At 35.4% G+C, this 26,304-nt stretch overlaps 1 protein-coding gene, 1 long non-coding RNA gene and 1 other non-coding gene across 4 annotated transcripts; 1 reads left to right on the top strand and 2 right to left on the bottom strand.

The window, feature by feature from the left end:
- Positions 1–4,899: 4,899 nt before the first annotated feature.
- Positions 4,900–16,267, top strand: LOC112789781 (protein ACCELERATED CELL DEATH 6-like). Of its 2 annotated transcripts, none has more exons than XM_072232522.1 (4): positions 4,900–5,147; positions 12,260–13,054; positions 13,122–13,660; positions 15,406–16,267. In XM_072232522.1, the coding sequence occupies exons 2-4, from the start codon at positions 12,496–12,498 to the stop codon at positions 16,081–16,083; spliced, it is 1,776 nt and encodes a 591-aa protein (XP_072088623.1). In that variant the 5' UTR covers positions 4,900–5,147; positions 12,260–12,495; the 3' UTR covers positions 16,084–16,267. The 2 variants fall into 2 exon arrangements, with proteins under 2 accessions (XP_072088623.1, XP_072088624.1); XM_072232523.1 differs by having other exon boundaries at positions 4,925–5,147; positions 12,243–13,054.
- A 6,751-nt stretch (positions 16,268–23,018) lies between these two features.
- Positions 23,019–26,062, bottom strand: LOC112789780 (uncharacterized). Its single transcript, XR_003196399.3, has 4 exons — positions 25,888–26,062; positions 25,720–25,792; positions 25,159–25,309; positions 23,019–23,421 (listed from the first exon to the last, which is right to left on the bottom strand). It is a non-coding gene; the product is annotated as an uncharacterized lncRNA (long non-coding RNA).
- A 118-nt stretch (positions 26,063–26,180) lies between these two features.
- Positions 26,181–26,253, bottom strand: TRNAV-UAC (transfer RNA valine (anticodon UAC)). The gene has a single exon. It is a non-coding gene; the product is annotated as a tRNA-Val (tRNA).
- Between the last annotated feature and the right edge of the window lie 51 nt (positions 26,254–26,304).

The following is a 26,304-nucleotide window of genomic DNA, read 5'->3' as shown; positions in this document are numbered from 1 at the left end:
TAGTATAAATAGGATAAGTTACTATTGTATTAGACATCTTTGGTCTCAGTTTTATTTTATTCTTCATCTTAGGAGACTATTGATCACGTTAGGGGGGCTGGCCATTCGGCCATGCCTGAACCTCTTTTACTTATGTATTTTCAACGGTGGAGTTTCTGCACACCATAGATTAAGGGTGTGGAGCTCTGCTGTACCTCAAGTATTAATGCAATTCCATTGTCTTTTATTCAATTCTCTTTTATTCTTATTCCAAGATATTCATTCGTACCCAAGAACATGATGAATGTGATGAGTTAGATAACCCTCATTATCATTCTCACTTATGAACGTACGTGATTGACAACCACTTCCGTTCTACATGCAACAGAGCTTGAATGTGTATCTCTTAGATTCCCCAACAGAATCTTCGTGGTATAAGTTAGATAGATGGCGGCATTCATGAGGATCCGGAAGGTCTAAACCTTGTCTGTGGTATTCTGAGTAGGACTCTATGATTGAATGACTGTGACGAGCTTCAAACTCCTGAAGGCTGGGCGTGATGACAAGCGCAAAAGAATCAAGGGATTCTATTCCAACCTGATTGAGAACCGACAGATGATTAGCCGTGCTGTGACAGAGCATAGGAACGTTTTCACTGAGAGGATGGGATGTAGCCACTGACAACGGTGATGCCCTACATACAGCTTGCCATAGAAAGGAGTAAGAAGGATTGAGTTGAAGCAGTGGGAGAGCAGGCGTCCTTGAGCCATACAGTATCTCCATATGCTTATCTGAAATTCCTACCAATGAATCTGCATAAGTATTCTATCCCTTTTATTATTTCTTCTTTAATTTTCGAAAACCCATAAACCAATTTAATCTGCCTAACTAAGATTTACAAGGTAACCATAGCTTGCTTCATACCAACAATCTCTGTGGGATCGACCCTTACTCACGTAAGGTTTATTACTTGGACGACCCAGTACACTTGCTGGTTAGTTGAACGGAGTTGTGAATTCAACCAGTGCCATGATAATGACCTCATACAAAATAGTTAGAACATTGATCACAATTTCGTCCACCAGCTAACAACATGTCGGCCACCTTTCTGTCCACGACGGACATTCCCATGTAAGTCACCTTGATGAAGGCATTAGACCCTGCCCCGAAACTCCACTACGTCAGGATGAGGCGTTTCCCTTCTAACGACAACCAGAAGGGATGGCGGCCTTTGACTGGATGCACCTTAAAGTACTTATCCTTAAACCCATGATAAGAGTCCTCGAGCAAGCCGAAGATCCTATGACCCTGGGCAGATCGGAAGGACATGAACCCTTTCCTCGCCTTTCCTTCCTTGGAAGGATTCGTGAGGTTGAAGAAATAAAGGAAAACATCAACGGACACCGGCAGCTCCAGATATTCACACACCATCTCGAAACAGCGGATGGAAGCTCAACTGTTCGGATGCAGCTGCGACGGCGCCACGGATATCCGACCAAGGAGCGCCATTTGAAAAGCAAAAAAGGGAATGCGAACCCCCACTTGGGTGAACATGGCCTTGTAAAACCAGATCCAATCAGCAACCTGGGGGAGTGGAAATTAATTTCGTATAGCCGTTCACTGGGGGTAGGGATAAAAACGTCGTAGTTTGCCTCCTCGTCAGTCCCCCCACACAAGTACTTGGCCTGACGAAATTCGGTAAGCTCCTCCTCGCCCATCTGGTTTGGAAAATCCTTCACGTCGGAAACAACCCAAGCATATGGGTCGTAACTCGCGGCGGAGGTGGAAGTTCGTGAGACGATGCGAGGTATACCTACAGTTGGGGTACCACTCGATTAGTCTACGAGGTCGGGAGCTCAAAAAAGCCCAGAATCTTCACTTAGCCTATCCAGTAACTAAGATCAAGCATGGCTAAAACACAATCCAAGTAAAGAAAGCTAATACCCTGGAATGGTAACCCCCCCTAACACACCTACTTAACACTAAGCCATCTAACATACTAATCAAACAAGCAGCAAGCACGTAGAAAAACCAATGATGAAGAAAAAAGGACCTTGAAGCAGAAAGAGAAGGGATTAACATTTACCTGGAATAGTTGTGAAGACCTGAAAGAGAAAGAAACGCACAAGGATGCAGGAATGATGTTTTGGGATACTTGGAAGAGAAGAAGATGAAGATAGGAGAAGCGAAAATGGGAGAGGAAAAGCAAGTGCAAACTGTTTAAAACTGCCACTCAAGAGGTGCAAAAAGACTAGGGGCAAAATGGTCTTTGTGTGCGGGGTTTTTTAACCCATTATGAGCATTTAATGCTTAGCACAAGGAACGAGGTGACGAATGATCACCCTAGCAACAAACAGACACGCGCGCAAGAGGCACGTCCCCCCACGAATGACCGACCTAGCGACAACTGATGCGTGAGCATCTTGTCTATCTTTTCCTAGTGAATTTGCATCTAATTTGTTGAGTTTAATTAAGAATTAATTATATTTTAGCCACTATGGATGCTATTTTGAGTTTTGTGCAATATTATTTATTTTAGGTAGCATTCGGAGGAATTTGATGAAGTTTCTGCAGAGAAGAAGAAGAAACCAAAGAGATGACCAGCGAAGACCGACGCAGACGCATGGCTCACACGACCGCGCAGAATGGAGAAATCGCAATGACGCGATCGCGTGCCTGACGCGAACGCGTGGACTGGAATCTGCACAAATGACGCGAGCGCGTGGACGACGCGGACGCGTCACATGCGCAATCTGCAATAATTCAGAAAATGCTGGGTACGAATTTTGGGCTGTTTTGACCCACTTTCCAGCCCAGAAAACACATATTAGAAGCTGTAGAATGGACAAAGCAAGTGGTCCCCATCCATCAACTGAAAATCTGTTAATTAATTCGAATTTAAATTCAAATCTTATCTTTTAGAAAAAGATATTATTTTTATTTTTAGATAATTAGATTTTAAATTAATTAGAATTAGTTATAAATAGGGGAGACTTCTCTTCTATTCACACATCACATTACAATTACATTAGATTAGGGAGATTACATTAGGGAGATTACATTCCATTAGAGGGATTCCATTAGGGAATTCTATACAAATTTACATTCTACATTCCATGAGCAACTAAACCTCCACTGTTAAGATTAGGAGCTCTGTCTATTTGTATGGATTGATTTTATTACTTTTTCTATTTTAATTTATGGTTTGGATTTATATTTAAGAATTGTTTTCGTTCTTTATCTTATGAATTTGGGTGGAATGGAAGTATGACCCTCTTTCTATTTGAGTTCTTGTATAACTTGGAAAAGCTCTATACTTGAATAACAGCTTGAAAACATATTCTCCTAAATTCTAATTATCTGGATTTAACGGGATACGTGACATATAATCCTTTTATTCTTTGGGTAATTAGAATTTTTGTGGCATGCAAACTGGAATTTGATCATGTACCCTTTAATTGGAATTAATTGACCAAGGAATTGGCAGTTAATGAATTAGAGGAGACTAGAAAGGTCTAAGAAATTAGGGTATAGTCACATATAGTTTGCCATAAATTAAATCCTACATAATTAAAATAGTTAGTAAGAAAAGTTAATCCGGAAAAATAGATAACTCTAAATCCTTAACTGTTTATCCATATTTTATTCCCAATTTATTTAATTGTCTCTACTTTTGATATTTTGAATTCAAACTTAAACCTTTTAAACATTTCAAAACCAATTTCTGCTTGCCTAACTAAGCCAATCAATCAATCATTGTTGCTTGATCCATCAATCCTCGTGGGATCGACCCTTACTCACATAAGGTATTACTTGGTACGACCCGGTGCACTTGCCGGTTAGTTTGTGGGTTGTAAAATACCGCACCAACAACGCGCGAAAGAAGAGACAACACGCCACCAACAGCCCTCACGACTATTACTGGCGCGTTGGGGGCACTGTTACGGCCTGGCCCAAAGGGAACATGAGCCGACCCAACCCACTAACCACCCAACTCGAACGGTCGAGTGTGAGGCATTCATTGTCGACCCGGACATGCGTCCAAGACAGCTCGCCGCTACAGCCGTATAAGGAAGCTTCGAGGAAGGTGGGTTCTGCCCTTATGGGACCCACTTCTGACACGGTATATATGGGAGGGTCCTACCTCTCCCCCACGGTACGACACCTACCACTTTATCCATTTTTCGCCTGCACACTAAACTGACTAGAGCGTCGGAGTGTCTTTGCAGGTGACACCCCCTTCACATCGAGAGCTCGGAACGTCGGCTACCCCAACTTCACCCTCACGACCTGGTTCCAGGCCACACCCCACCTATCAATCCGAGGATTCTCCCGAACCGTCTGGTACCCGTCCTACCGAACAATTTTTATTCAACATGGATCATAATAAATTAAATATTGTTTGAATTACATTATTCAAAATCACTTTTAAATAAAAAATTATAGAAAAAGACATGAATTTAAATAATTATTTTATGTTATTTTATAATTTTATTTTAAATATTTAAATAAATTTTAATATTCTTTTTTTAGTACTCTCAATACTCTTTAATATTTTAATAGGATTAATAAAATCATAATACAAAGTAAAAAAATATTCCATACAAAAAAAAAATAACAATAAAAATTCCTATAAACAAAAAAATAATAGAAGTCTTATAAAAAAAATAATAATATACATGAGAGTATTAAAAAAATATTATAAAAAAATAATAAACAGACATAAAAAAGTGAACATAAAAATTAGAATTAGTAATTTTTGATAACCGTGGGTTAAAGATAAAAATTATTTCTGCATTTAGATAATATAAACGTTGTCAAATATAAATATGAGTGCTTAAAGAATTCAAACGTCCTTGTCTCTTCTCCATGCAAAACCAAACACACCAGTTGTAAAGTAAGAGACAAATGTGGCCATTTAACTCAGTTGACCAAAAAGAATATCAAGTCTTTTCTGCCATAGGTTGCTTCTAGGAAGGTTGGCATCCCTTCCGTCAACCACATATATTGATATTATCATCACCATTTTATTTGACTCGTATTGTTAACCGAAGTTGCTAACTATTCCATAATACAAGTAAAACAGTTGCATTCCTAAATTTCATTTCCTTTCAGTTATGCCTAGTTAGCTGTATTGTTTTGTTGGTTGGTTCAGCGTTGCATACCAGGTAAATACATTATTCCTTCATTAGTCATTTATTTCATTTTAGTTCAAATTTATAGTATTAGAACAACACAAAACCAGAAGCAGCAGAGTAAGGAAAGTTTATATTCATAATAAGAGTAGTCATCAGGAAGCTAAGCTATTAGTAAGTTTCTTATATATTGCTCTTGCCATCCTTGACAACTAGAAAGTAGATTTATGTGTTTGGATTGTGGTTGGTTAAACTGGAGTTTGAACAAAAATGATTTTATAAAATTGATTTTGGGCAGAAGTAAGTTTGTGTCAATATGATTTATGTTTGGCAACTCTATACTAAAATTGATTTTGATAAAATAAATATTGTTTGGATAATATTAGTTAAAATTACTTTTTAGATAGATAATTACTAAAAAAGAACATGACATTAAATTATAATGTTATTTTTTATATATATTTAATTTTTTTATATTTTTTATATATTTTTATATAGTATATTTTTAGTATTTTTAGTAAGCTATAATTTTTTACTATGATTATTAATTATGGTTAATTTTTTTGTTTAATTTATTTTACTTAATGGGATCAATAAATTATATTATAAAAAAATAATAATAAATATAATGCACAAAAATTATCATTATAAAATATATAATGTCAAATAAAAAATTAGTAAAAAATATAAAAAATAAAAAATAAAAAATAAAAAAAGAGCTAATGTAAAGAGAAATAATAAGAATTTTATAAATAATATATATATATATATATATATATATATATATATATATATATAAAGGATAAAGTTAGTAAAAAAATAAAGGTTAAATGTCAATGGCTAAAAGTCAATTAGTGTAACGCAGAAGCTAAAAATTTTTGCTTCTTGTAAACGTGGTTTTGTAACCAGAATCACTTATGCGTTTATAGATAGAAAAATTAGCCAAACCAAAAATGGAAGCGTTCAAGAAGCTGTAACGTGCTTTTCCTCTTTCAACGTGGTTGCCAAACACACATGAAATCATCCAAACATCCTTCGGTTGTAGAACCATAAGCTAGATAGTCACCAATAAAGTCAAATCTAATCAAGTTTAAGCCCAAGTAGATCAAGATCCAAGCAAATAAATTACAAAACTGTGATCAACATGAAAGAGCCTAGCAGCAGAAATGACATAAATGTCCAACACAAGAATAATATGGAAGCACTCACAACACAATATGGCAGCAACTATAACAAGCAAATATAGCAAGTAAAGTAATAACAAGAACACACCAAGATTTTAACGTGGAAAACCCCCTCAATGTGAGAGGTAAAAACCACGGGTGGTCCAGACCAATGAAATAGCTCCACTATAATCAAATGAGGTACAAGAGAGTCTCAAACAAAGCACAAAAATGGGCAAATAACTAGCCAAAACATCAATGCACCAAAGCTTACAAGTAGTAGGCAAGAAGATGAAATATACCCAAAAAAATAGAGCTGATGTCGAAGCCAATTTCTCTCTCTGCAGACCTCCAATTAAAATCTCCACTATTCAGAATGAAGAACAAGATGTGAAGAATCTACAGTTCAAATTTCACATCGATCCAACGGTGAAAGAATGAGAAACTGCTGTTCCAAAATTGCTACTCTGTGTAAAAATGGGAAACCTAATTTCTCTCTTGTAAAACCAATTTCTCCTACTGAAAACCTCCAATCAACATCTCCACCGACCAGAATGAAAAAAAAAGATGAAAGGAACACGCAGTTTAAATTTCAAGCCGATCCAACGGTGAACAATTGAGAAACTACCATTTAAAATTTACTGCTTTGGGCAAAAACGAGAATTCTGTTTTTCCCTCTTCTCTCTCACTTTGTGGCTATTCTCTCTCTCTCAAAAAACCTCAAAAAACTGAATTAGGGTTGTGACACTAGGGTACAAGAATACATCCCCAAAATGTTGGGCTTGGGCCTCACAAAGGAGAGAAAAAAACCCAACAAATCTCCCCCTTCTCGACTAGGTGGAGGCCCTCGCCATTCCGGCGATCAAACAACATGTTTCAAACTTTTCTCTTGACAATGCTTTTGTCATCATATCAGCACCATTGTCATCAGTGTGAACTTTCTCAAGTTCCAACAACTTGGAATCTAACATATCCCGTATCCAGTGATACCTAACATCAATGTGTTTAGATCTTGGATGAAAAGTAGAATTCTTGGCAAGATGAATAGTACTTTGGCTATCACATAACAACACATAACGGTCTTGCTTGAAACCAAGTGCTGCAAGAAACTTCTTCATCCACAACAACTCTTTACATGCTTCAGTTGCTGCAATAAAATCTGCCTCTGTGGTAGAAAGTGTAACACACTTCTGTAACCTTGACTGCCATGAAATAGCTCCCCCTGCAAACTTGACCAAATAACCTGAAGTAGACTTTCGAGAATCAATATCTCCTGCCATGTCTGCATCAGTAAAGCCAACTAGCAAAGGTTTCTCACCACCAAAACTCAAACTCAAGTTAGTTGTACCTTTGAGATATCTCATAATCCATTTAACAGCATTCCAATGTTCTTTACCTTGATTAGAGAGAAAATGACTCACAGTACCAACCGCATGAGCAATGTCTGGTCTAGTACACACCATAGCATACATCAAGCTTCCAACAGCTGAGGCATAAGGAATTTCATCCATTGCTTGTTTCTCCTCATCAGTGGTTGGACACTGCTTGGTACTCAACTTAAAATGAGGAGCAAAAGAACTAGCAACACATTTGGCATCATTCATGCCAAACCTTTGAAGCACCTTCTTTATGTACTTCTCCTGTGACAAATAAAGCTTCTTGGAATCTCTATAACGAGTAATAGTCATGCCCAAAATCTGTTTGGCAGGACCCAAGTCCTTTATAGCAAAGAACCTGCTCAACTGTTTCTTCAACTTATTAATCCTCAAAGCATTTTTGCCCACAATCAAAATATCATCCACATAAAGCAAAAGAATGATAAAATCATCATCAGAAATTTTTTGCACAAATACACAATGATCTGAAGTTGTCTTACGGTAACCATGCTCCCACATAACAGATTCAAACTTCTTGTACCACTGTCTTGGAGCTTGCTTCAACCCATAAAGACTCTTCTTAAGCTTGCACACAAAATCTTCCTTTCCTTTAACAACAAAGCCCTCCGGTTGCTCCATGTAGATCTCCTTATCTAAATCACCATGAAGAAAATATGTCTTCACATCCATTTGCTCAATCTCCAAATCAAGAGATGCTGCTAATCCAAGCACAGCACGAATGGATGACATCCTCACAACAGGAGAAAAGATCTCCTCATAATCAACACCTTTTCTCTGGCTAAAACCTCTAACAACCAATCTAGCCTTATACCGAGGCTTAGAATTGTGTTCTTCATTCTTGATTCTGAATACCCATTTGTTCTTCAAAACTCGCATACCCTTCGGTAGCTTCACCAACTCATAGGTATCATTCTCAAGCAAGGACTTCATTTCTTCTTGCATAGCTTCAAGCCATTGAGCGTTACTTTCATCTTCAACAGCCTCTCCAAAGCATTCAAGTTCTCCCCCATCAGTCAACAAAACAAACTCATGTGGAGAATACCTTGATGAAGGCTTCATCTCTCTTGTAGACCTTCTGAGTGCATTTACAGGAATTTCCAAAGCTGGTTCTTCATCTTGATCATCATCACCAACTTCATCAAGTATCGGATCAATTGTTCCATCTTCACCTGCACTTGTATCATGCTCATTATTTTGAGCTTCAACTCTACCATCTTCTACCATAGGCATAGAGGGAGTAATATCCATCTCAGAAAAATCATCACTAGGCTGAACCATTGGCTTCTCCGTATGATTAACATCCTTCAATATTTGGTCTTCAACAAAGACAACATCTCTACTTCGAATCACCTTCTTGCTAGCAGGATCATAAAACCTGTAACCAAACTCATCCATGCCATAGCCAATAAAAATACACTGCCTAGTCTTTACATCAAGCTTAGATCTCTCATCTTTGGGAATATGAACAAAAGCTTTACATCCAAAGACTCTTAAATGATCATAAGAAACATCATTACCTGACCATACCTTCTCTGGCACTTCAAATTGCAAGGGAACACATGGTGTCTGGTTCAAGACATGAACAACAGTGCTCAAAGCTTCACCCCAAAAGGATTTTGCCAATCCAGATTGTGACAACAAGCACCTAACTCTTTCAACCAGTGTTCTGTTCATCCTTTCAGCCAAGCCATTCAACTGAGGAGTTTTTGGAGGAGTCTTCTGATGTCTTATACCATGCTCTTTACAATAAGCATCAAATTGACCTGAGTACTCACCACCATTGTCAGTACGAATGCATTTCAACTTCTTCCCAGTTTCTCTTTCAACAGAAGCTTGAAATTGCTTGAACACATTCAAAACTTGATCTTTGGTCTTCAAAGTGTAAACACATAATTTTCTAGAATGATCATCAATAAAGGTTACAAAATAGATAGACCCTCCAAGTGTTCTTGTCTTCATCGGCCCACATACATCAGAATGCACCAAAACAAGTATCTTCGGCTTCCTTGAAGGTGGATGGCTCTTGAAAGAAATCCTGTTTTGTTTCCCAGCAAAGCAATGATTGCACTTTTGCAAAGCAACCTTACAACCAGATAAAAGATTCCTCTTGGATAACATATTCATACCTTTCTCACTCATATGACATAATCTCTTATGCCATAAATCAGTTTCATCAACAAACTCAGCAGCATTAACAACATCTTTCATAATCTTTGCTTGAGTTAAATAAAGAGTAGAGTGTCTTGTACCTCTAGCAACAACCATGGAACCCTTGGTGAGCTTCCAGCTATCACGAGAAAATGAGCTATCCAAGTCTTCATCACACAACTTACCAACAGAAAGTAAGTTCAACCGAATATCTGGAACATGCTTCACACGCTTCAAAGTCAACTTGGTACCGTTGGAGGTTTCTAAGCAAACCTGTCCAACACCAGCACATTTTGCAACACCTTGATAAGCCATTTTCACATCACCAAAATCACCAGGAGTATAGGACGTAAACAAATCCCTTCTAGATGTAACATGAATAGAAGCACCGCTATCAACCACCCAACTAGTGCTATTATCAACAAGGTTAACAGATTCAAACTCCTCAACAACAAAAAAATCATCATGAGTTACATTAACCTTGTCTTCCTTGCTACCATCATCTTTATTTGTGTTCTTGTCTTTACTTGCCTTGGCTTTCTCCTTCTTTAGCTGCCAACAAAATCTCTTCACATGTCCCTTTTGACCACAATGATGCACTCAATATTCTTATACTTTTCTCGAGACTTGCTACTGCTTTGATCTCTACCTTTAGGACCTCGACTTTTGCTTCTCCCCCTAGACTCAGAAACAAGAACATCTGAATGTGTAGTCGATGTACCTTGTGACTTTCTTCTCATTTCTTCATTCAAAACACTGTTCTTGGCAAGATCCATAGAGATTACACCATCAGGAGAAGAATTGGACAATGACATTCTGAGAATTTTCCACGAGTATGGTAAGGAGCCAAGAAGTAACAATCCTTGAACCTCTTCATCAAACTTGATACCCATGGAAGATAACTGATTCATAATTCCTTGGAAATTGTTCAAGTGATATGTCATTGATGTCCCATCTGTATACTTCAAAGCCAATAACTGCTTGATCAAAAACATCTTGTTATTTCCAGTTTTCCGAGCATACAACTGTTCAAGCTTAATCCAAAGGGTCCGAGCATGTGTCTCTCCAATAATATGGTTCAACACATTATCGTCAACCCACTGCCTAATATATCCACAGACTTGTCTATGCAACAAAGTCCAATCATCATCAGACTTATCATTAGACTTCTCTGTACCAAAAACTGGTTGATGAAAATTTTTGACATAAATCAAATCTTCCATCTTTGACTTCCACAAATCATAACTAGGACCATTAAGAGTGATCATTCTACTAGTATTAGTATTAGCTTCCATTGTTCACAGAATCACAAGCCCAGAAAAATGCCAACAAGCTCTGATACCAGTATGAAAGAACCTAGCAGCGGAAACGACACAAATGTCCAACACAAGAACAATATGGAAGCACTCACAATACAATATGGCAGCAACTATAACAAGCAAATATAGCAAGTAAAGCAATAACAAGAACACACCAAGATTTTAACGTGAAAAACCCCCTCAATGTGAGAGGTAAAAACCACGGGTCGTCCAGACTAATGAAATAGCTCCACTATAATCAAATGAGGTACAAGAGAGTCTCAAACAAAGCACAAAAATGTGCAAATAACCAGCCAAAACATCAATGCACCAAAGCTTACAAGTAATAGGCAAGAAGATGAAATGTACCCAAAAAAACAGAGCTGATGTCGAAGCCAATTTCTCTCTCTGCAGACCTCCAATTAAAATCTCCACCGTTCAGAATGAAGAAAAAATGTGAAGAATCTACAGTTCAAATTTCACGTTGATCCAACGGTGAAAGAATGAGAAACTGCTGTTCCAAAATTGCTACTCTGTGTAAAAACGGGAAACCTAATTTCTCTCTTGCGAAACTAATTTCTCCTACTGCAAACCTCCAATCAACATCTCCACCGACCAGAATGAAGAACAAGATGATAGGAACACGCAGTTTAAATTTCAAGGCGATCCAACGGTGAACAATTGAGAAACTGCCATTTGAAATTTACTTCTTTGGGCAAAAACGAGAATTCTGTTTTTCCCTCTTCTCTCTCACTTGGTGGCTATTCTCTCTCTCTCTCTCAAAAAAACCTCAAAAAACTGAATTATGGTTGTGACACTAGGGTGTAAGAATACACCCCCAAAATGTTGGACTTGAGCCTCACAAAAGAGAGAAAAAAACCCAACACACCAATAATTAAGCTAATGGCTAAAGCTAAGAAAATACACAGATGAACTAAGATAATTTATTTCCTTTTTTTTTCCCCAAAAGGTTACCTATATAGTAGCATAAATAAAAACCTTTAGAACTTTGGGTGACTCAGGGATTGAAGTATTCTATACTCTAGAAGGCATATGCATCCATTATCTGGGTTTTGAAGTTCAAAATAGGTGGCAATGCCTATTTACAATTGATGTTTGTAGGCTTGAGTTTGATTCAGGTGTAAGCTAATTTGCACAAACAATGGAACATTCTCAACTACATATGGAAGTGGAAGTTGTAGACTGGAGACAAAATTGCCATGAGAGGCTAGAGATCTTGAAGAATAAACAGTTTCCCATTTTTCAAGATGGTTCAGCTTCACAAGATGGAATGACGTTGTAACAAAGGCTTCCCGAAGAAGAAAACTTTTTGAGCTTTGAGTTGTATAAAGCTATTGAAAATGGAAATGCCGACATGTTTATTGATGAATTGGAGAAAGTATCTGCCAAAAAAAAGCTACCTCTGCCAGATATTTTTGAGCAAGTCACATTGGCAGGTGATTCCATGCTTCATGTGGCATCAGATATGGGGAAAGGACGCATTACAGAATTGATTTTACATCACTTCCCTAAGCTTCTTAACAAGAGAAACATCAGAGGCGATACTCCTCTTCATGTTGCTGCTAGATCTAACAAGAATCTTCGTCTAGTCAAAGTGATTCTCACCCAATACGCAAATGATAAGTCTAGATATGAGTTGGAGGATGAACTAACACGATTAACGAATGAATATGGCAACACTGCTTTGCACGAAGCGGTTTATAGCAAGGATCCTGCTGTTGTTACTGAACTTTTGAATGCAGATGAGGCTGTCATCAATCATTCAAACAAGTCAGGCAGATTGCCACTGCACTTGGCAATTGAGATTGGAAATGTAGAAATCTGTCGCCTTCTATTGAAAACTCCATTCCCAGCAAATAATTCTTTTCATCAATGCCATCTCCTTCACACCGTCATAATAAAAGGGAATCTTGGTATGCATTCTTTAGCCCAAACTTGTTTTTTCCACATTATATGTTTCCACTCTAATTTAAAATGCAGCTCTTATAAGGATAATACTAGCAAGCAGACCAGAGCTCATATCTTTAAGAGATGAAGATGGAGAGACTGCACTTCATCTTGCTGCCCATGTTGGTTTTGTTGAATGTGTTCAAATATTGTTGAAATCATCTGCTCTAACCGGTATGGAGCAAAACAAAAAAGGCAATCTTCCTATTCATCTTGCTTGTGAAAAGGGCCGTGTTGAGGTGGTCAAAGAATTGCTTCAACAAGAGTGGCCTAGCCCTAAAGTATGTCTTAATCAGAAAGGTCAAAACATTTTGCACATTGCAGCCAAGAATGGAAAAGCTAATTTGTTAAAGTACTTACTAAGAAACAAGAAGATTGAACCGTTCACTATAAATGAGAAAGACAAGAATGGAAATACCCCATTACATTTGGCTGCAAAAAATTTATTCCCTGAGGTTTTGTTCGTGATGACCGGAGATGAAAGAGTGAAGCTAAACTATGTCAACAATGACGGTCTAACTGCTCTTGATATTGTCTTGTTTCATCTCAGCCTAAGAGAAACACCAAGAGAGGTACTAACTACACTTTATTAATGTCATCAAGTAGGTTGTAGCTAATGTCATGAAGTAGGTCACTCCATCCTATTTAAACCTATGGCCCCGTACTCACAAAAAGTCAAACAAAAAGGAAACCTATGCCAAGCACCGACAAAGTTGCATTATATATTTAATTATTCTAAGTAAATAGTCAAATTAGTCATTGAAAAATCATTTGTTCTCCAAATTAGTTCCCGAAAAATTTTTTAAATTAAATTCATCTTTTAAATATTTGAAATTAGTCATGTTAGTCCTTCTGTCAGTTTGTTTGTTAATAGTGTCGAAATTTGTTAATGTAAAATATTAAGTGACACTCTAACACACATGTAGGAGTTTTTAATTGACTATTAACATAATAAGTTTATGAAATTAGATCAAATCAAAACCAAATTGTGAAGAGAACTTGAGGTATTAGAATCTCTAAATTTGAGGTTGATTTTATCTAATTTTATAAACTAATCATGTTAATAGTCAATTAAGACTTTTAGATGTGTGTTGGAGTGTCACTTAAGGTATTACATTAGTAAATATTGACACCATCAACAAACAAAATGACAGAAGGACTAACATGACTAATCTAAAATCTTTAAAGGACAATTTGATTAAAAAAATCTTTCAGAAACTAATTTAAAGAATGAATGATTTTTTAGAGACTAATTTAATCATTTACTCTTAATTATTTATATCTACCTACCCATTGACCAAGGGATTTTTTTAAAAAAATCAAGACTATTTATATTTTTATACTTTATCATTTATCTCGTCATTATTGCAATCGAGATACAGGAAGAAATGATATTTACACATATTTGCTTATACATCTTTTCAAAAATAAAATTGTTAGTTGTTGCCCCACTGGCCAACTCGCCCCACCTTGTCGAAGCCTACGAATTCGACGGTGTTTGACAGCAAAAATAGGATAGTAGCTAAGGCCTTAGCTTAGGTGGTAAATCATATGCCTCTTGACATTCGAATTTTGGAGAATACCAAACATTGAATAGGGTCGTGTGAGAGCGTGGTGTGGATGTGTTGTGATGTTTTAATGCGTAAAATTATGAGCTGTCTAACTCATCTGATTAAAAAAAATAAGATGATTAGATTTAAAGAATTTAAAAAGCCATATATCATTAGAAAAGGTTTCATGAATGTTTGTTTCAATCGTGTGCATTTATACAAAGATCTAATTGTGGCCTAAATTTATTTACTGACTCATTAGATTCCTATTTACATAATATCTGTAAAATGATTTTCTACAAGAGTTTTACACTTTTTCAAGTCTAGCCTTCTTGGTTGCTTAAATGCTAAAGTGAAATGTTAATTATATTTAAATTGTAGATTTTGTACACTCGTGTGTATGTATATATATAATTTAGGGACCCAACACTTTAAGTTAAAAAGAAAGAAGAGAAAATTGACTGTGTTAAAAAAAAAAAAAAAAAATTTGTCTTATTTAACATTCATTAATTATCACAACAATTAATGAATACTAAATAAAATTAATTATAGAACTAATTTTCTTTAGTTACTAAATATTTTTTTTAATTTAAATATAAAACAAACAAAAAAAAGTGTTGGCTACTTAGACAATTAATTAATCCTACTTCTGTCTACAAAGAAATATAGAAGAATAATTTATTTAGAGTTGGTAATACCACAACACTCCACCTTTTCATTTTTATGGAGTGGCAACTGGATGTTTGACATGTTCAATTTCCATGCAGAAACTCTCATATTGGACATTAGGAAAATCTGGAGCTTCATGTTCAATGAGAGCATATAAATTGTATCGGTCACGTTCAGAATCACCCCAAATAGGCATGAAATATGACCAACAAACGGTCAACATATTTTTGATTGTGAGTACACTATTGGTTACAATTACATTTAGTGCAGCTTTTAGTGTTCCAGGTGGTGTTTATAGTTCTGATGACCCAAACCCACACAATAGAGGAATGGCAGTCCTGGCTGACAAAAAATTGTTCAAGGTGTTCACGATCTTCAACACCATAGCTATGTATTGCTCCGCAATTGGATCTATGATGTTTTTGTGGGAACGACTTGGGGATGACCGTCTTGCAGAGATGGCTATCAATTGCGCAACGCTTTTTATGTGTTTCGGTGTCACGTCGGTTGCTTTGGCATTTGCGTTTGCTGTATGTCTAACCGTCAGTAATGACTCCTTTCTTGCAATTGTTATAACTGTCCTTGCCATTTTCTTCATTTCCATTATCATCTCTATAGGTGTTGTAGCATGTTTCCCATATAGAGGTCGCAACCCTCTTGTGCGTCGAGTTAACAGATTCCTTATTTGGTTTAGCTGTAAATTTTGTCAATACACTGATAGACCTAAAAAGTTAGATGCACGGGAAAGGAACAAGGATGCAGAAAAGAACGAGTGATTGGGAGAGGAAAGAATGCAAGTTCCATTGGGACTATGTGATGGACTCATCTAGGGGTTAATTGTTTGCTTTGTTGCCTGCATGTTGTTATTCTTATCCATGGATCATTATTATTATCGTTTAGACTCGCATTGTTACACAAATGGTATTTTCCTTCTTATATGAGAGCCTTCTTTACTAGCTATCTCTTCTTCAATATACTTGTTTATGTTAGGTTATCTTTTATATCGAACGATACTAGTTATACTAGTACCTTGAGAGCATTGGTCAAGCTATATTTTTATTGATTATTTTTTATATGGTTAATAAATACCAAAAAATAATTATAATTTGATGGTTAAAAAATTCTTGTAATTAAAAGTATAACTTGAATGGTTCATTTTTTATTTCTCCGAATGAACAAAATTCGAATCAAATTTCCCATTTTTTTTATATATAGCTATAGATAGCTAAGAGTAATGTTTAAATTTCTAAAGAAAGTTTTTGCTAAAGACCATGTCAAGGGACCAACATTTAACCAACCCTTACAGGACATCTGCATGATAACTAATGTTTGATAAGAGATTATTAGTTTTCTAATAGTTGCTTGTCTTCGGATGCAGATATATAACTTAGAAATTCTATTAGTTGAACTTTGGGAATTTTTTCTGACATAAAATAAAAACAAAATTATAAAAAAAATTAATCTATCTTTTTCTAGAATCCAATTTTTCACTGCTACCCATTTTTTCACTTTGACAAGTGATAACGTTATTAAAGTCTCCAAAACTAGCACCTTACCATTAAATTGTTGCATTACCGGATGTAGATGAGAGAACTGCTGCAGCCGTATTTGCTCGTTAGTGCTCAAGTATACTCCAATCAGCCCACAAGTCTCCGCCAAACCTGCATCTTCGACTTTGGATAAAATAAAATACTGGTCAAACTACATTATCTGTACATTGATGCCTTCTCACCATGCTAATGCTAACCTCCCAGCCACACCATTAGAATCTACAATATACCATCCACTAAAACCTGCTTCCCTCAACTTCAATTCCACCGATCAAACTTGGTTTTTAGTTTCACAAAAGAAACAGAGCTCGAGAAAGTGGGATCGAGACATCTCTTTTAAAGAATGGACTGTCATGGGTCTTCCCAAACCCTGATAGTTCTATGAGAGTAGCTTCATATCGCCTTGGGTACTATTTGACGGCTGGCACCTTCCACTTGTTCCACAGCAGATTGGTTAACATCCAAGCATATCCTCTTTTGGGCTTCTTCATTCTCTTTCCATTCGCTACGTCTTTTCCTAATACATTGTTGGAATTTGCTACTCAACTGCTCCCTTGCTAATTATTTTAGTCTTGGAATCTTCTTCACCTTGTTTGTCTTGGGATTCTTATCATTCTCCATGACGGTGTTGTTCAGGGGCACATGAGTTTCTTGCAGTACCATTGGTTTTTTTTTTAAATAAAAAGTTTAACATAATAAGGTGGAGTATCAACGTCTCAACAGACAAGTACTAAACAGATAAAATAAATTAATTCCTAATCATCTTCGACAAAAACCATTAACAATCCAAAAGATCAGATATCACTCCACTCTTTGTAACTCTTAATCGACCTGTTAACTACTCCTGCAACACCTGATTCTTGATTCCTGAAAATTCTGTTATTCCTTTTCAACCAAGTGCTCCAAATGATAACAATGAAACCAAACTCACTAATATTCTATTAATTTGACTGCACGATTGATCCCTAAACCACGTTACGATCATTCAACTCTATATCCACCAGTTCGATAAAGCTGTTAACACACTAGTACCTTTTCTTTCTTTCTTTCAACTGCACAACTTCATTGAAGACACCCATGTAGCAAAGAGGAACCTAACGTATTTCCGATAAAAAACTCAACTCTTTCTACACAACAAGTTTCTCTTCCCTTGTATGCGCACCATACACCAAGCAAACAGTACAAATAAAATTATTGTTTGTCAATTTCCCTTCTATACACAACCATCTTTTCCCTTTATAACAATTACTCAACCTACCATTGGTGACATTAAATCTGCAGCAGCAGGTGTCCTTGATTACTTCGAGGTTTCTCTCAAATTCTCTATCATAGGATTAGCATTATCAGTCTTGGTCACCTTTCTTTTACCTCCCTGTTCATTCATATCAAGTTTTGAAAAACTTTCCAACAACCAAGAAGGGGTTGGCTTCTTCTTAGGTTGTGGATCAGTTGCATTAGCTGAACCAGATTTAACAGAAAAAACTGTTCTGTTTCCATTCTATACGACGTCCCACCTGATCCGCTTTTACCCACTCACCGATTTTGTTTTCTTGGATTTGACTTGTCTTTGAGTCCTCCATTCATTGGCGACAATGCTTTATGTCATGACCTAATTTAGCACAATAAGTACATAGCTGTCAATCCTTTCATACTTTAGGTCGATCTCAACCTGTTTTCTGTCTGGTCCAACAATCCTCATACTGTCCAGCACCTCTTTCCCACCACATAGTACGATTCTTTCCTTGAGAATCCTCGACTCCTTCCCTTTCACCTCAAAGAACCCAGCATCATCGACCTTTCCTAGTTTCTCTCCAATCTTTCGGCCATCATCTGATCTAGTGTTTTAAAGCTCTTTGGGAGTCCCCAAAATTGCACCCAAATGTGGAATTCAGTGATATCATGTTCCTTCCACCTTCTTACATGTAGGACGTAATTCTTAAAGAGCCAAGGTGAGCCGTGTTCAATTCTCTGTAATCCATCTTCTCTATCAAAAACGAATTGGAATTGGTTATGACCTACCTCTCTCATCTTAAACCCCTCTAGTTTATTCCATATTGCTCTTAATGCACCATCCATTGTTCCTATTGAGAATGGCTTATCTGCAAACAGCTGTCCACAAAGACTTTTGGTGCAGGCTTGCCGTCCCTCAGATATGTCTTCTTCATAAAGAAAGACCACTCTTCCTTCGTTATTTTTCTCCCTAGGGAAATGAGAATGTAACATGTATTCATGTTAGTTTGGTTATATAGAATGAGAATATTTAACGGGGGATAAATTTGGAATATTAAGAAAAAGAGTGGGAGTAAATTGGGGTGAAAATTTTTAGATATAGATAATTCCAATATGAAATATGATAATATTTCATATTTTGATATTTTACATTACTATGATGGTAGTACTAGTGATGTTTTGTAAAAAAAAAATATTTTTTAATTATCAAAAGACAAAACCTTTTGTAAACACCCACAACAAATATAATATATATAATTTATATTATCTTTAAAGATTTTACTACTTATAATCCAATATAAAAAAATAAATAACCGTAAATTGGAACTACAATTTCTTTTACGAGCTCAGTCCATCTCAGTCCGTCGCATGGTGGAGAGTTTTTGTATCTCTTCTGTGGCAGGAAAGTAGGAAACAGACCTTTTTGTCCCTCTTGTGCAAAATCAAACATCTTTTATCCCTCTATGTCACTGATCCACTTGTTTTCTGGGACTGTGGAACTGGAAGACTAAAGCTGAGTATTGTATTTGTGATCAGAAATTCAAACTAAAATTTTAGTTTTAGAATATAAAATTTTAGTCCCTTTAATATGTTTAGACAATGGGAACTAAAACTTTTAAGAAGGGAGGCTAAAATTTTAATAATATTTCTTTTAAAAAATACTCTCAATTTTTTAAATTTCAAATCTATTCATCAATCTCCATATTTATCTTAAATCAAACACGATGATGGGACATAAACTCAGTCCAATAGATTTTACCCCAAACACAATCTAAAGACTTAATTTAGTTTCTGTCTCTTAATTTTAATTTCCTTTCTAATTACAGTGTCCTATTGTAATAACCAAACAGAGCCTTATTATCAATTTGTTGAAATGATCAAAGTTATTGAGAGTATTAAAATTAAATTAGTTAAATATTGAGTAAATGTGCATTTCAATCCCTAAAATTGAATATCTAGGTCTGTTTAATTTAATCTTTGAAATTTGAAAATTAACAATGGCCTTTTTAGTATATATTAAAAAATTTCAAGAACTAATTCAAACTCATGCTTCATTTATATCAACTTAAACCCTAAACCCTAAACTGGAACTAATGTAGCTTATGTTTGCAACTTCAGAGACTATATATATAATTTTAGAGTGTATGTGTACTGAATATTTCATGAACTAAATATAGCATGTTCTTTTGAATATTGAAGCATGAATAAGGTATATACTTCGTGCTTTCTTCCTTTGTATTTCTGTTAGAAGAATGGAAGTGAAAAGGATTGTTTTAAATGGTTTTATAACAGAATTTTGGTAAGTTTTTTAATCAACATTTTGAATTGTTAGGTGAAGATATAAATGATTCTTTTTATCAGTAAAAACCTAATTACTTTTGGGTTTATTCACCATGTGGAGGGTATGGTTTGGTTTTGTTAGTGAAGGAGCAATGGAGGAAGCAAGGCCACCGCGAGGACACCAGCAGTGAGCCTTTACAAGAAACATGGTTTTCAAGTTGATCGCTTGATTGAAGGTTACTACTCCTTGGAAAGACATGCATATGTAATGTACTTGGAACTTGATTCAAATTGAAGTAGAAAGTGATAAAAGGATCTTGTGTTTGTTTTGTTTCGCCTCAATGTCAAACAAAGATCAATTTGTAACATTATTGATTATATAGGCTTGAAGGTTATGATAAACAAGCAATTCTAATATACTTTATTCTTTTTGGGGTAACATACATTCATATTTCATAGACAAGCATTTGTGCCTACTTTTATATTCTAAGGTAAGGGGGAAATGATTTTTGTGTATTGAGGACCAGCAACCGTCTTTCTATGGATCTTTAAGGTTCAATTATCTCCTCTTATTTTTTTCTTTTGATTATCAACAAACCATGATTACTACAAAACTAGAAAAACTAGTCAAATTTCTGTGATATTCAACTAAAGATGTGTTATTTGAATAAAAATTCGTTATAGTTCCAGATTTTGGCAACTTTTCACTTGTATTGTTGTACATGTAGCTTGACTCTGTTTTTTTTAGTAGGACTACACATGGATCGGATATCCGCATCTGATCCGAATTTTGTAGATATTATTTGATCCACAAAGCCATCGAATCGGATCGGATTGGATCCGCAAATCCGCATATCCGCACATCACATATAAATAGTATAATTTAAAAAAATAAACCCTAATGTTATATGAATTTTATGATATTTTGTTTTTAATTTTTTATATTGTACTTCAACTTAGAATAATTAAACTTAAATCTTGTGTTATTATTTTGTTTTATTATTCAAGAGAACTATTATTAATAATATTTTAGGAATAAATAAACTTAAACAGATAAAAAATGAATTTTCTGGATATTTTTTTTGTAAAAAGAGCCAAATAAAATCTTAAAATAATTTTTTTGAATTATGCGGATATACCCAATATCCGATCCGACCTAAAAAAATGCGGATATCGTATCCGATCCGATCCGATCCGATCCGTGTGCAGCCCTATTTTTGAGTTCATTGGTGTAAATTCCAATATATTCGATACTTGAAAGTCTACCACTAGTTCTACATACATATTGTCTTTTAAAAATAACACACAAAATATGATTTTTAAGTTATCTAAATAACTATCACTTGTTTTTGCATGCATAATATCTTCTCAGAAAACTCCACCGTCTCTTCCAATTATCCATCTTCGAGCCCCAATAGATTTGACCAAATTGTGGATGGCTCTATTGACTTTAGTGAAAAAACTTAGGAGCATTTTCATTTGGTCAACCAAACAGCTTTTTCAATTTTCTCTCATTGCACTCAAGTTCATCAGCAGTCATTGTTAATATTCTGTTACCGCTGTGCTCCAAGAACAATTATAGTCTTCGTGACGAGTTGAGTAAAAAGTTTGGTTTAACATAATAATAAGATGCTTTCTTTAATGAGTGAGTGGGATGGCAAGGTGTATTATTAAATAATGTACGTTATGCTTATGTTATGTATATAAATAAATGTTTTTATGAGTAACCAGCATGAAGTATATGATATTCCTAGAGTGAGAGCAAGGTATAAAGAATAAAGATTTTTTTTTATTTTTTATTTTTGGCAGGTATAAAGATTATGTTTAACAAATGTAAAACCAAGTAAAGAGCGTAGCATTTTTTTTTTTTTGGGTCTAACATTGTAGCATGAAAATTTTCTTTAATGAGTGAGTGGGATGGCAAGGTGTATTATTAAATAATGTACGTTATGCTTATGTTATGTATATAAATAAATATGTTTTTATGAGTAACCAGCATGAAGTATATGATATTCCTAGAGTGAGAGCAAGGTATAAAGAATAAAGATTTTTTTTTATTTTTTATTTTTGGCAGGTATAATTTAACAAATGTAAAACCAAGTAAAGAGCGTAGCATTTTTTTTTTTTTTGGGTCTAACATTGTAGCATGAAAATTTAAAAATGATGGTCCAAGATTGCTAGGCCCACCAGGCCATATTGGGCCAGAGGAGCTTCGGCCTGTGATCCCTCCACTGTTGGGAGAAGGAAGTGGTCGCTGCTCTGTTAAACCAGCCTCACGCATTGCCCTCCATTCTAGGAGCCAAGTAGCTTGGGCCTTCGCCCAGACTACCGGGCCCAACTCTCAACTTGGAGTGGGCAGGCCAACAACTTGCCCTTGCAAGCCCAACCTCGCAGGCCAGAAGCACTTGTTCCATCACCTTAATTGCCCCCACATGGGTCACAAGCTATCGTTACACAGCTCGGCGAACAGAAAACCACAGTCAGAGGCTTATAAGGATTCTCCTTTTCTTATATCTACCCGATGTGAGAGTATAGTGGGTATAAATCTTGGGATTCTCGATTCAAGGAAAACAATTTTGAATCCTTGCAGACCTGAAACTTATACTATAACTCAACTTTAAAATACCAAATAATAGAGACTTAGAGAGACAGATTGTAATATACATATTTTATAATTAATTGCAAGTATAAAATTTACAGTACATTAAAAAGACAGACCAAAAGAAAAAATATAAAGCTTGAAACTATCTACCTGACTAAGATAAGATTAGCATTGTCAATTTTCATTTTCATCCTAAAATAAATGCTGAAATTTATCACTTCCGAATGCCAAAAAACCAATAGAGGCTAGCCATGGCCTCTATAAATGCAAAATGTTTACTCATATTACTGATTATAAATTTACCTTACCCAAGATATCCTTAAATGTAGTATAACTGTGTGTTCCAATGCAAAAACAAGTCCCCAAAGAACTGTAATAAGAGACAGCAGCTTGCTCCTCATTTTCCCTTCATTTCTTCAAAACCACCACCTTCAAATTCAAATTCAAGTAGACTGAACAAGAAAAAAAAAGGATATTTTGAAATGAAGTTTTTAATAGAACTTAATCAAATTGGTATGACCCTATATAAATAAGTTTACTTTTTAAACCTTGTAAATTTACATGCCACTATAGCAAAGCATTAATGTGTTAATGCAGACAAAGGCATTTCAGTTGACACGAACCGAGACAAAGGCATGATTGAAATTTCAGTGTCTTTACTACTGTTTGATATACTAGGGTGTTTCCCGCGGGAATGCAAATCTGTTTTATCTTTTGGTTCCTTAATCTATAGCAAAGGATTTTATATATGAATAGTAAAGTTTTTTGCATGTTACACAGATTGAATAACTAATTTCCTTTTATTATATTGATTTTTTTTAAATTGTTAGTAAAGAGCTCGACCCTATATAAAACTATGACATGATTATCCTCTTCGACAACGCAAGTAATAACACAAAACAATAACCCGAACACAACAAAATAACCGCACTCATCATACATCTCTCTTCATCACCAAATTCTCACCCCACAGCTCATAGGGAAATTATTACGTAAAAGAGAGCAAGATATAGATGATATAGCTACTATTTCTCCTTGTAGTTTTGTAAGTGTTATCATGTCCAAGCCAATGCATTATGCAAGTTCATATTAGCTATCATTCACTTATAAAATACTTTACATAGAAAATTTCTCAAATAAACAGAAAATTATACTACACACATTACACTCGAAAGCATAAAATTATATAGATAGAAGCCAATGTAGAATAATAAGAGAAACTACCATCAACTAACAATTATAAAAGAATAAGACATAACTTCGGGTAGTAAAAAAGGCATATCATCCAGCAGCTCCTTCTATGAATATTGTAGCTATTAGCAAAGAGAATACAAGGAGAACTTGAGATGACATCAAAATGGAGAATCTATTCATTCAATAAAACAATGGCCTTCACATTCAACATGATTCAACAGACTCTGCATGGCTTGTTGTTTAAATGAAATTGATTGAAAATGAAGGGATGAAAATAATCTAGTGCTTTTGGTCTGTACATACATGGATTTATTTGTAGCCATCCCTTCATCATGGAAAACAACAGTCAAAGAATTGTCCTCAACCTTCTATTACTTTTATAAGTCCAATAACATATGTTACATGATTCTTGACCGCAAGCATAATGTACATATTAGTATATCTAAATACCTAAACTTCCAAGTTACCATTTGGTTGTTCATGTCTTCAGGACTAAATTCAGTTTAATTTAGAATGATTCAACTTCAGAATAGTAGTAGTACTACTTAGCACAATCAAGCAATAAAACTCAACACACTTCCAAAGAGCATAAAACTTTTTTAAAGAACCAAGAGTACAATAAATAAACACTTCCATGATGAAGCAAGATAAGCAAAAAGAAAATATATATTTATCTAAGACACTTCAATAAAATGAGGGATAAAAAATAGTTGTGTTGGATAAATTTGAGTATTTTATTTAAAAACCCATAAAGCATTTTATCTGTGATCCTAAGTGTTAATTGTACAGAGTAATCTTTATTTTAACTATCAGCAAAACAACATGAAAAATTGAATTGAAGCCTTAAATATAAAATGCTTGAATGGAAGATCAGCTAGCATATGAGATAATTCTACTAAGCACAAACAAAATAGCTGCAATGCATATTTATTTATTTATCCCAACAATAAGTTTAAATAGAAACTAAGAATCGAACCGAGTGGAGGAACACGTACTCAAGGAGCTTGTTGCAGGTACTGACACTAATTGTGGCTGCAAGATGCCATGCAGCGTGAATGTATGGATTTTTATGAAATAAATCATCCGCTACTAAGAGCATTCTATCCACCAATGACATCTTATGCACCATAGGGGCCATCCTCAAATCTGGATCAACATTTTGGTTTTCCTCGTCAAGAAGACATGCTTAAATATAATTTTTAGCTTACTTTTAAAACAACTAAAACGGTTATTTTGTCAACCTTATCATCTAAATACCACAACAATTATAGCATTAAGAGTTTGCATTAGAAGTTGATCTAAAAAGTGGTCAACTCATAGAAAGCAACACCACATCAGGGAACAAAGAAAAAATGGAAAATTTAAAAAACATGGAGAACGTATGTAGATAGCGCCACTATTGCAAAAATACGGTGAATGCATTATTGATGGTTTAGAATTATATCCCGAATAATTCTGCCAAAATAAAGTAGACTATTAATAAATTAGAGACATGAAAAACAACTGTAATCACAATCCAACACTATGATCAAGAGACAGGAATAGAAAATAGTAACCTTTTCCAACATAGAGAACCCAGATGAAGACGACAGCGGAGATGGCACGGAGAAAAAGCATTCCCCGAGCTTCCTGAAGTGGTCAAAACAGTTCAAAATTAAAAATCGAAAGCATAATGTGATACGTAAATTCTAAAATACACTTGGTGTGAAGATGAAACACTTAACTCTTTAGGGTTTTCTCTCCGGCGGTGACCACGGGGAATAGCAGACGGTTACTCTGTTTCGTGTCTCCCTCTCTACTTTTCTTCTTCCATTTTTTTCCTCTCCCCTCTTTCCAATAAATTTCTTCTTCGGTGGCAATTGCTCTACCTCAAATGGCTAAGAGAGTGTGTGAGTGAATGGTTTGAATTCAAAAAACAAAATATTTTAAGGATGGGCGCGTTTTTTTAGAAAATTGTTATGACCGCTGACACAAATGGACACAGCAGATAAGGAATTTGAGATAAAAACAAAATAATTGTTGTTGCCCAGGATCGAACTGGGGACCTTTAGTGTGTAAGACTAACGTGATAACCACTACACCACAGCAACCTGCATGTCTCCGGGTTTAATAAAACATATATAATAAAGTAATTATCACGT

The sequence above is a fragment of the Arachis hypogaea genome, chromosome 3, assembly GCF_003086295.3.
Source record: "Arachis hypogaea cultivar Tifrunner chromosome 3, arahy.Tifrunner.gnm2.J5K5, whole genome shotgun sequence".
Classification (NCBI taxonomy): domain Eukaryota; kingdom Viridiplantae; phylum Streptophyta; class Magnoliopsida; order Fabales; family Fabaceae; genus Arachis; species Arachis hypogaea.
This window is presented reverse-complemented; position numbering and strand designations above follow the sequence as displayed.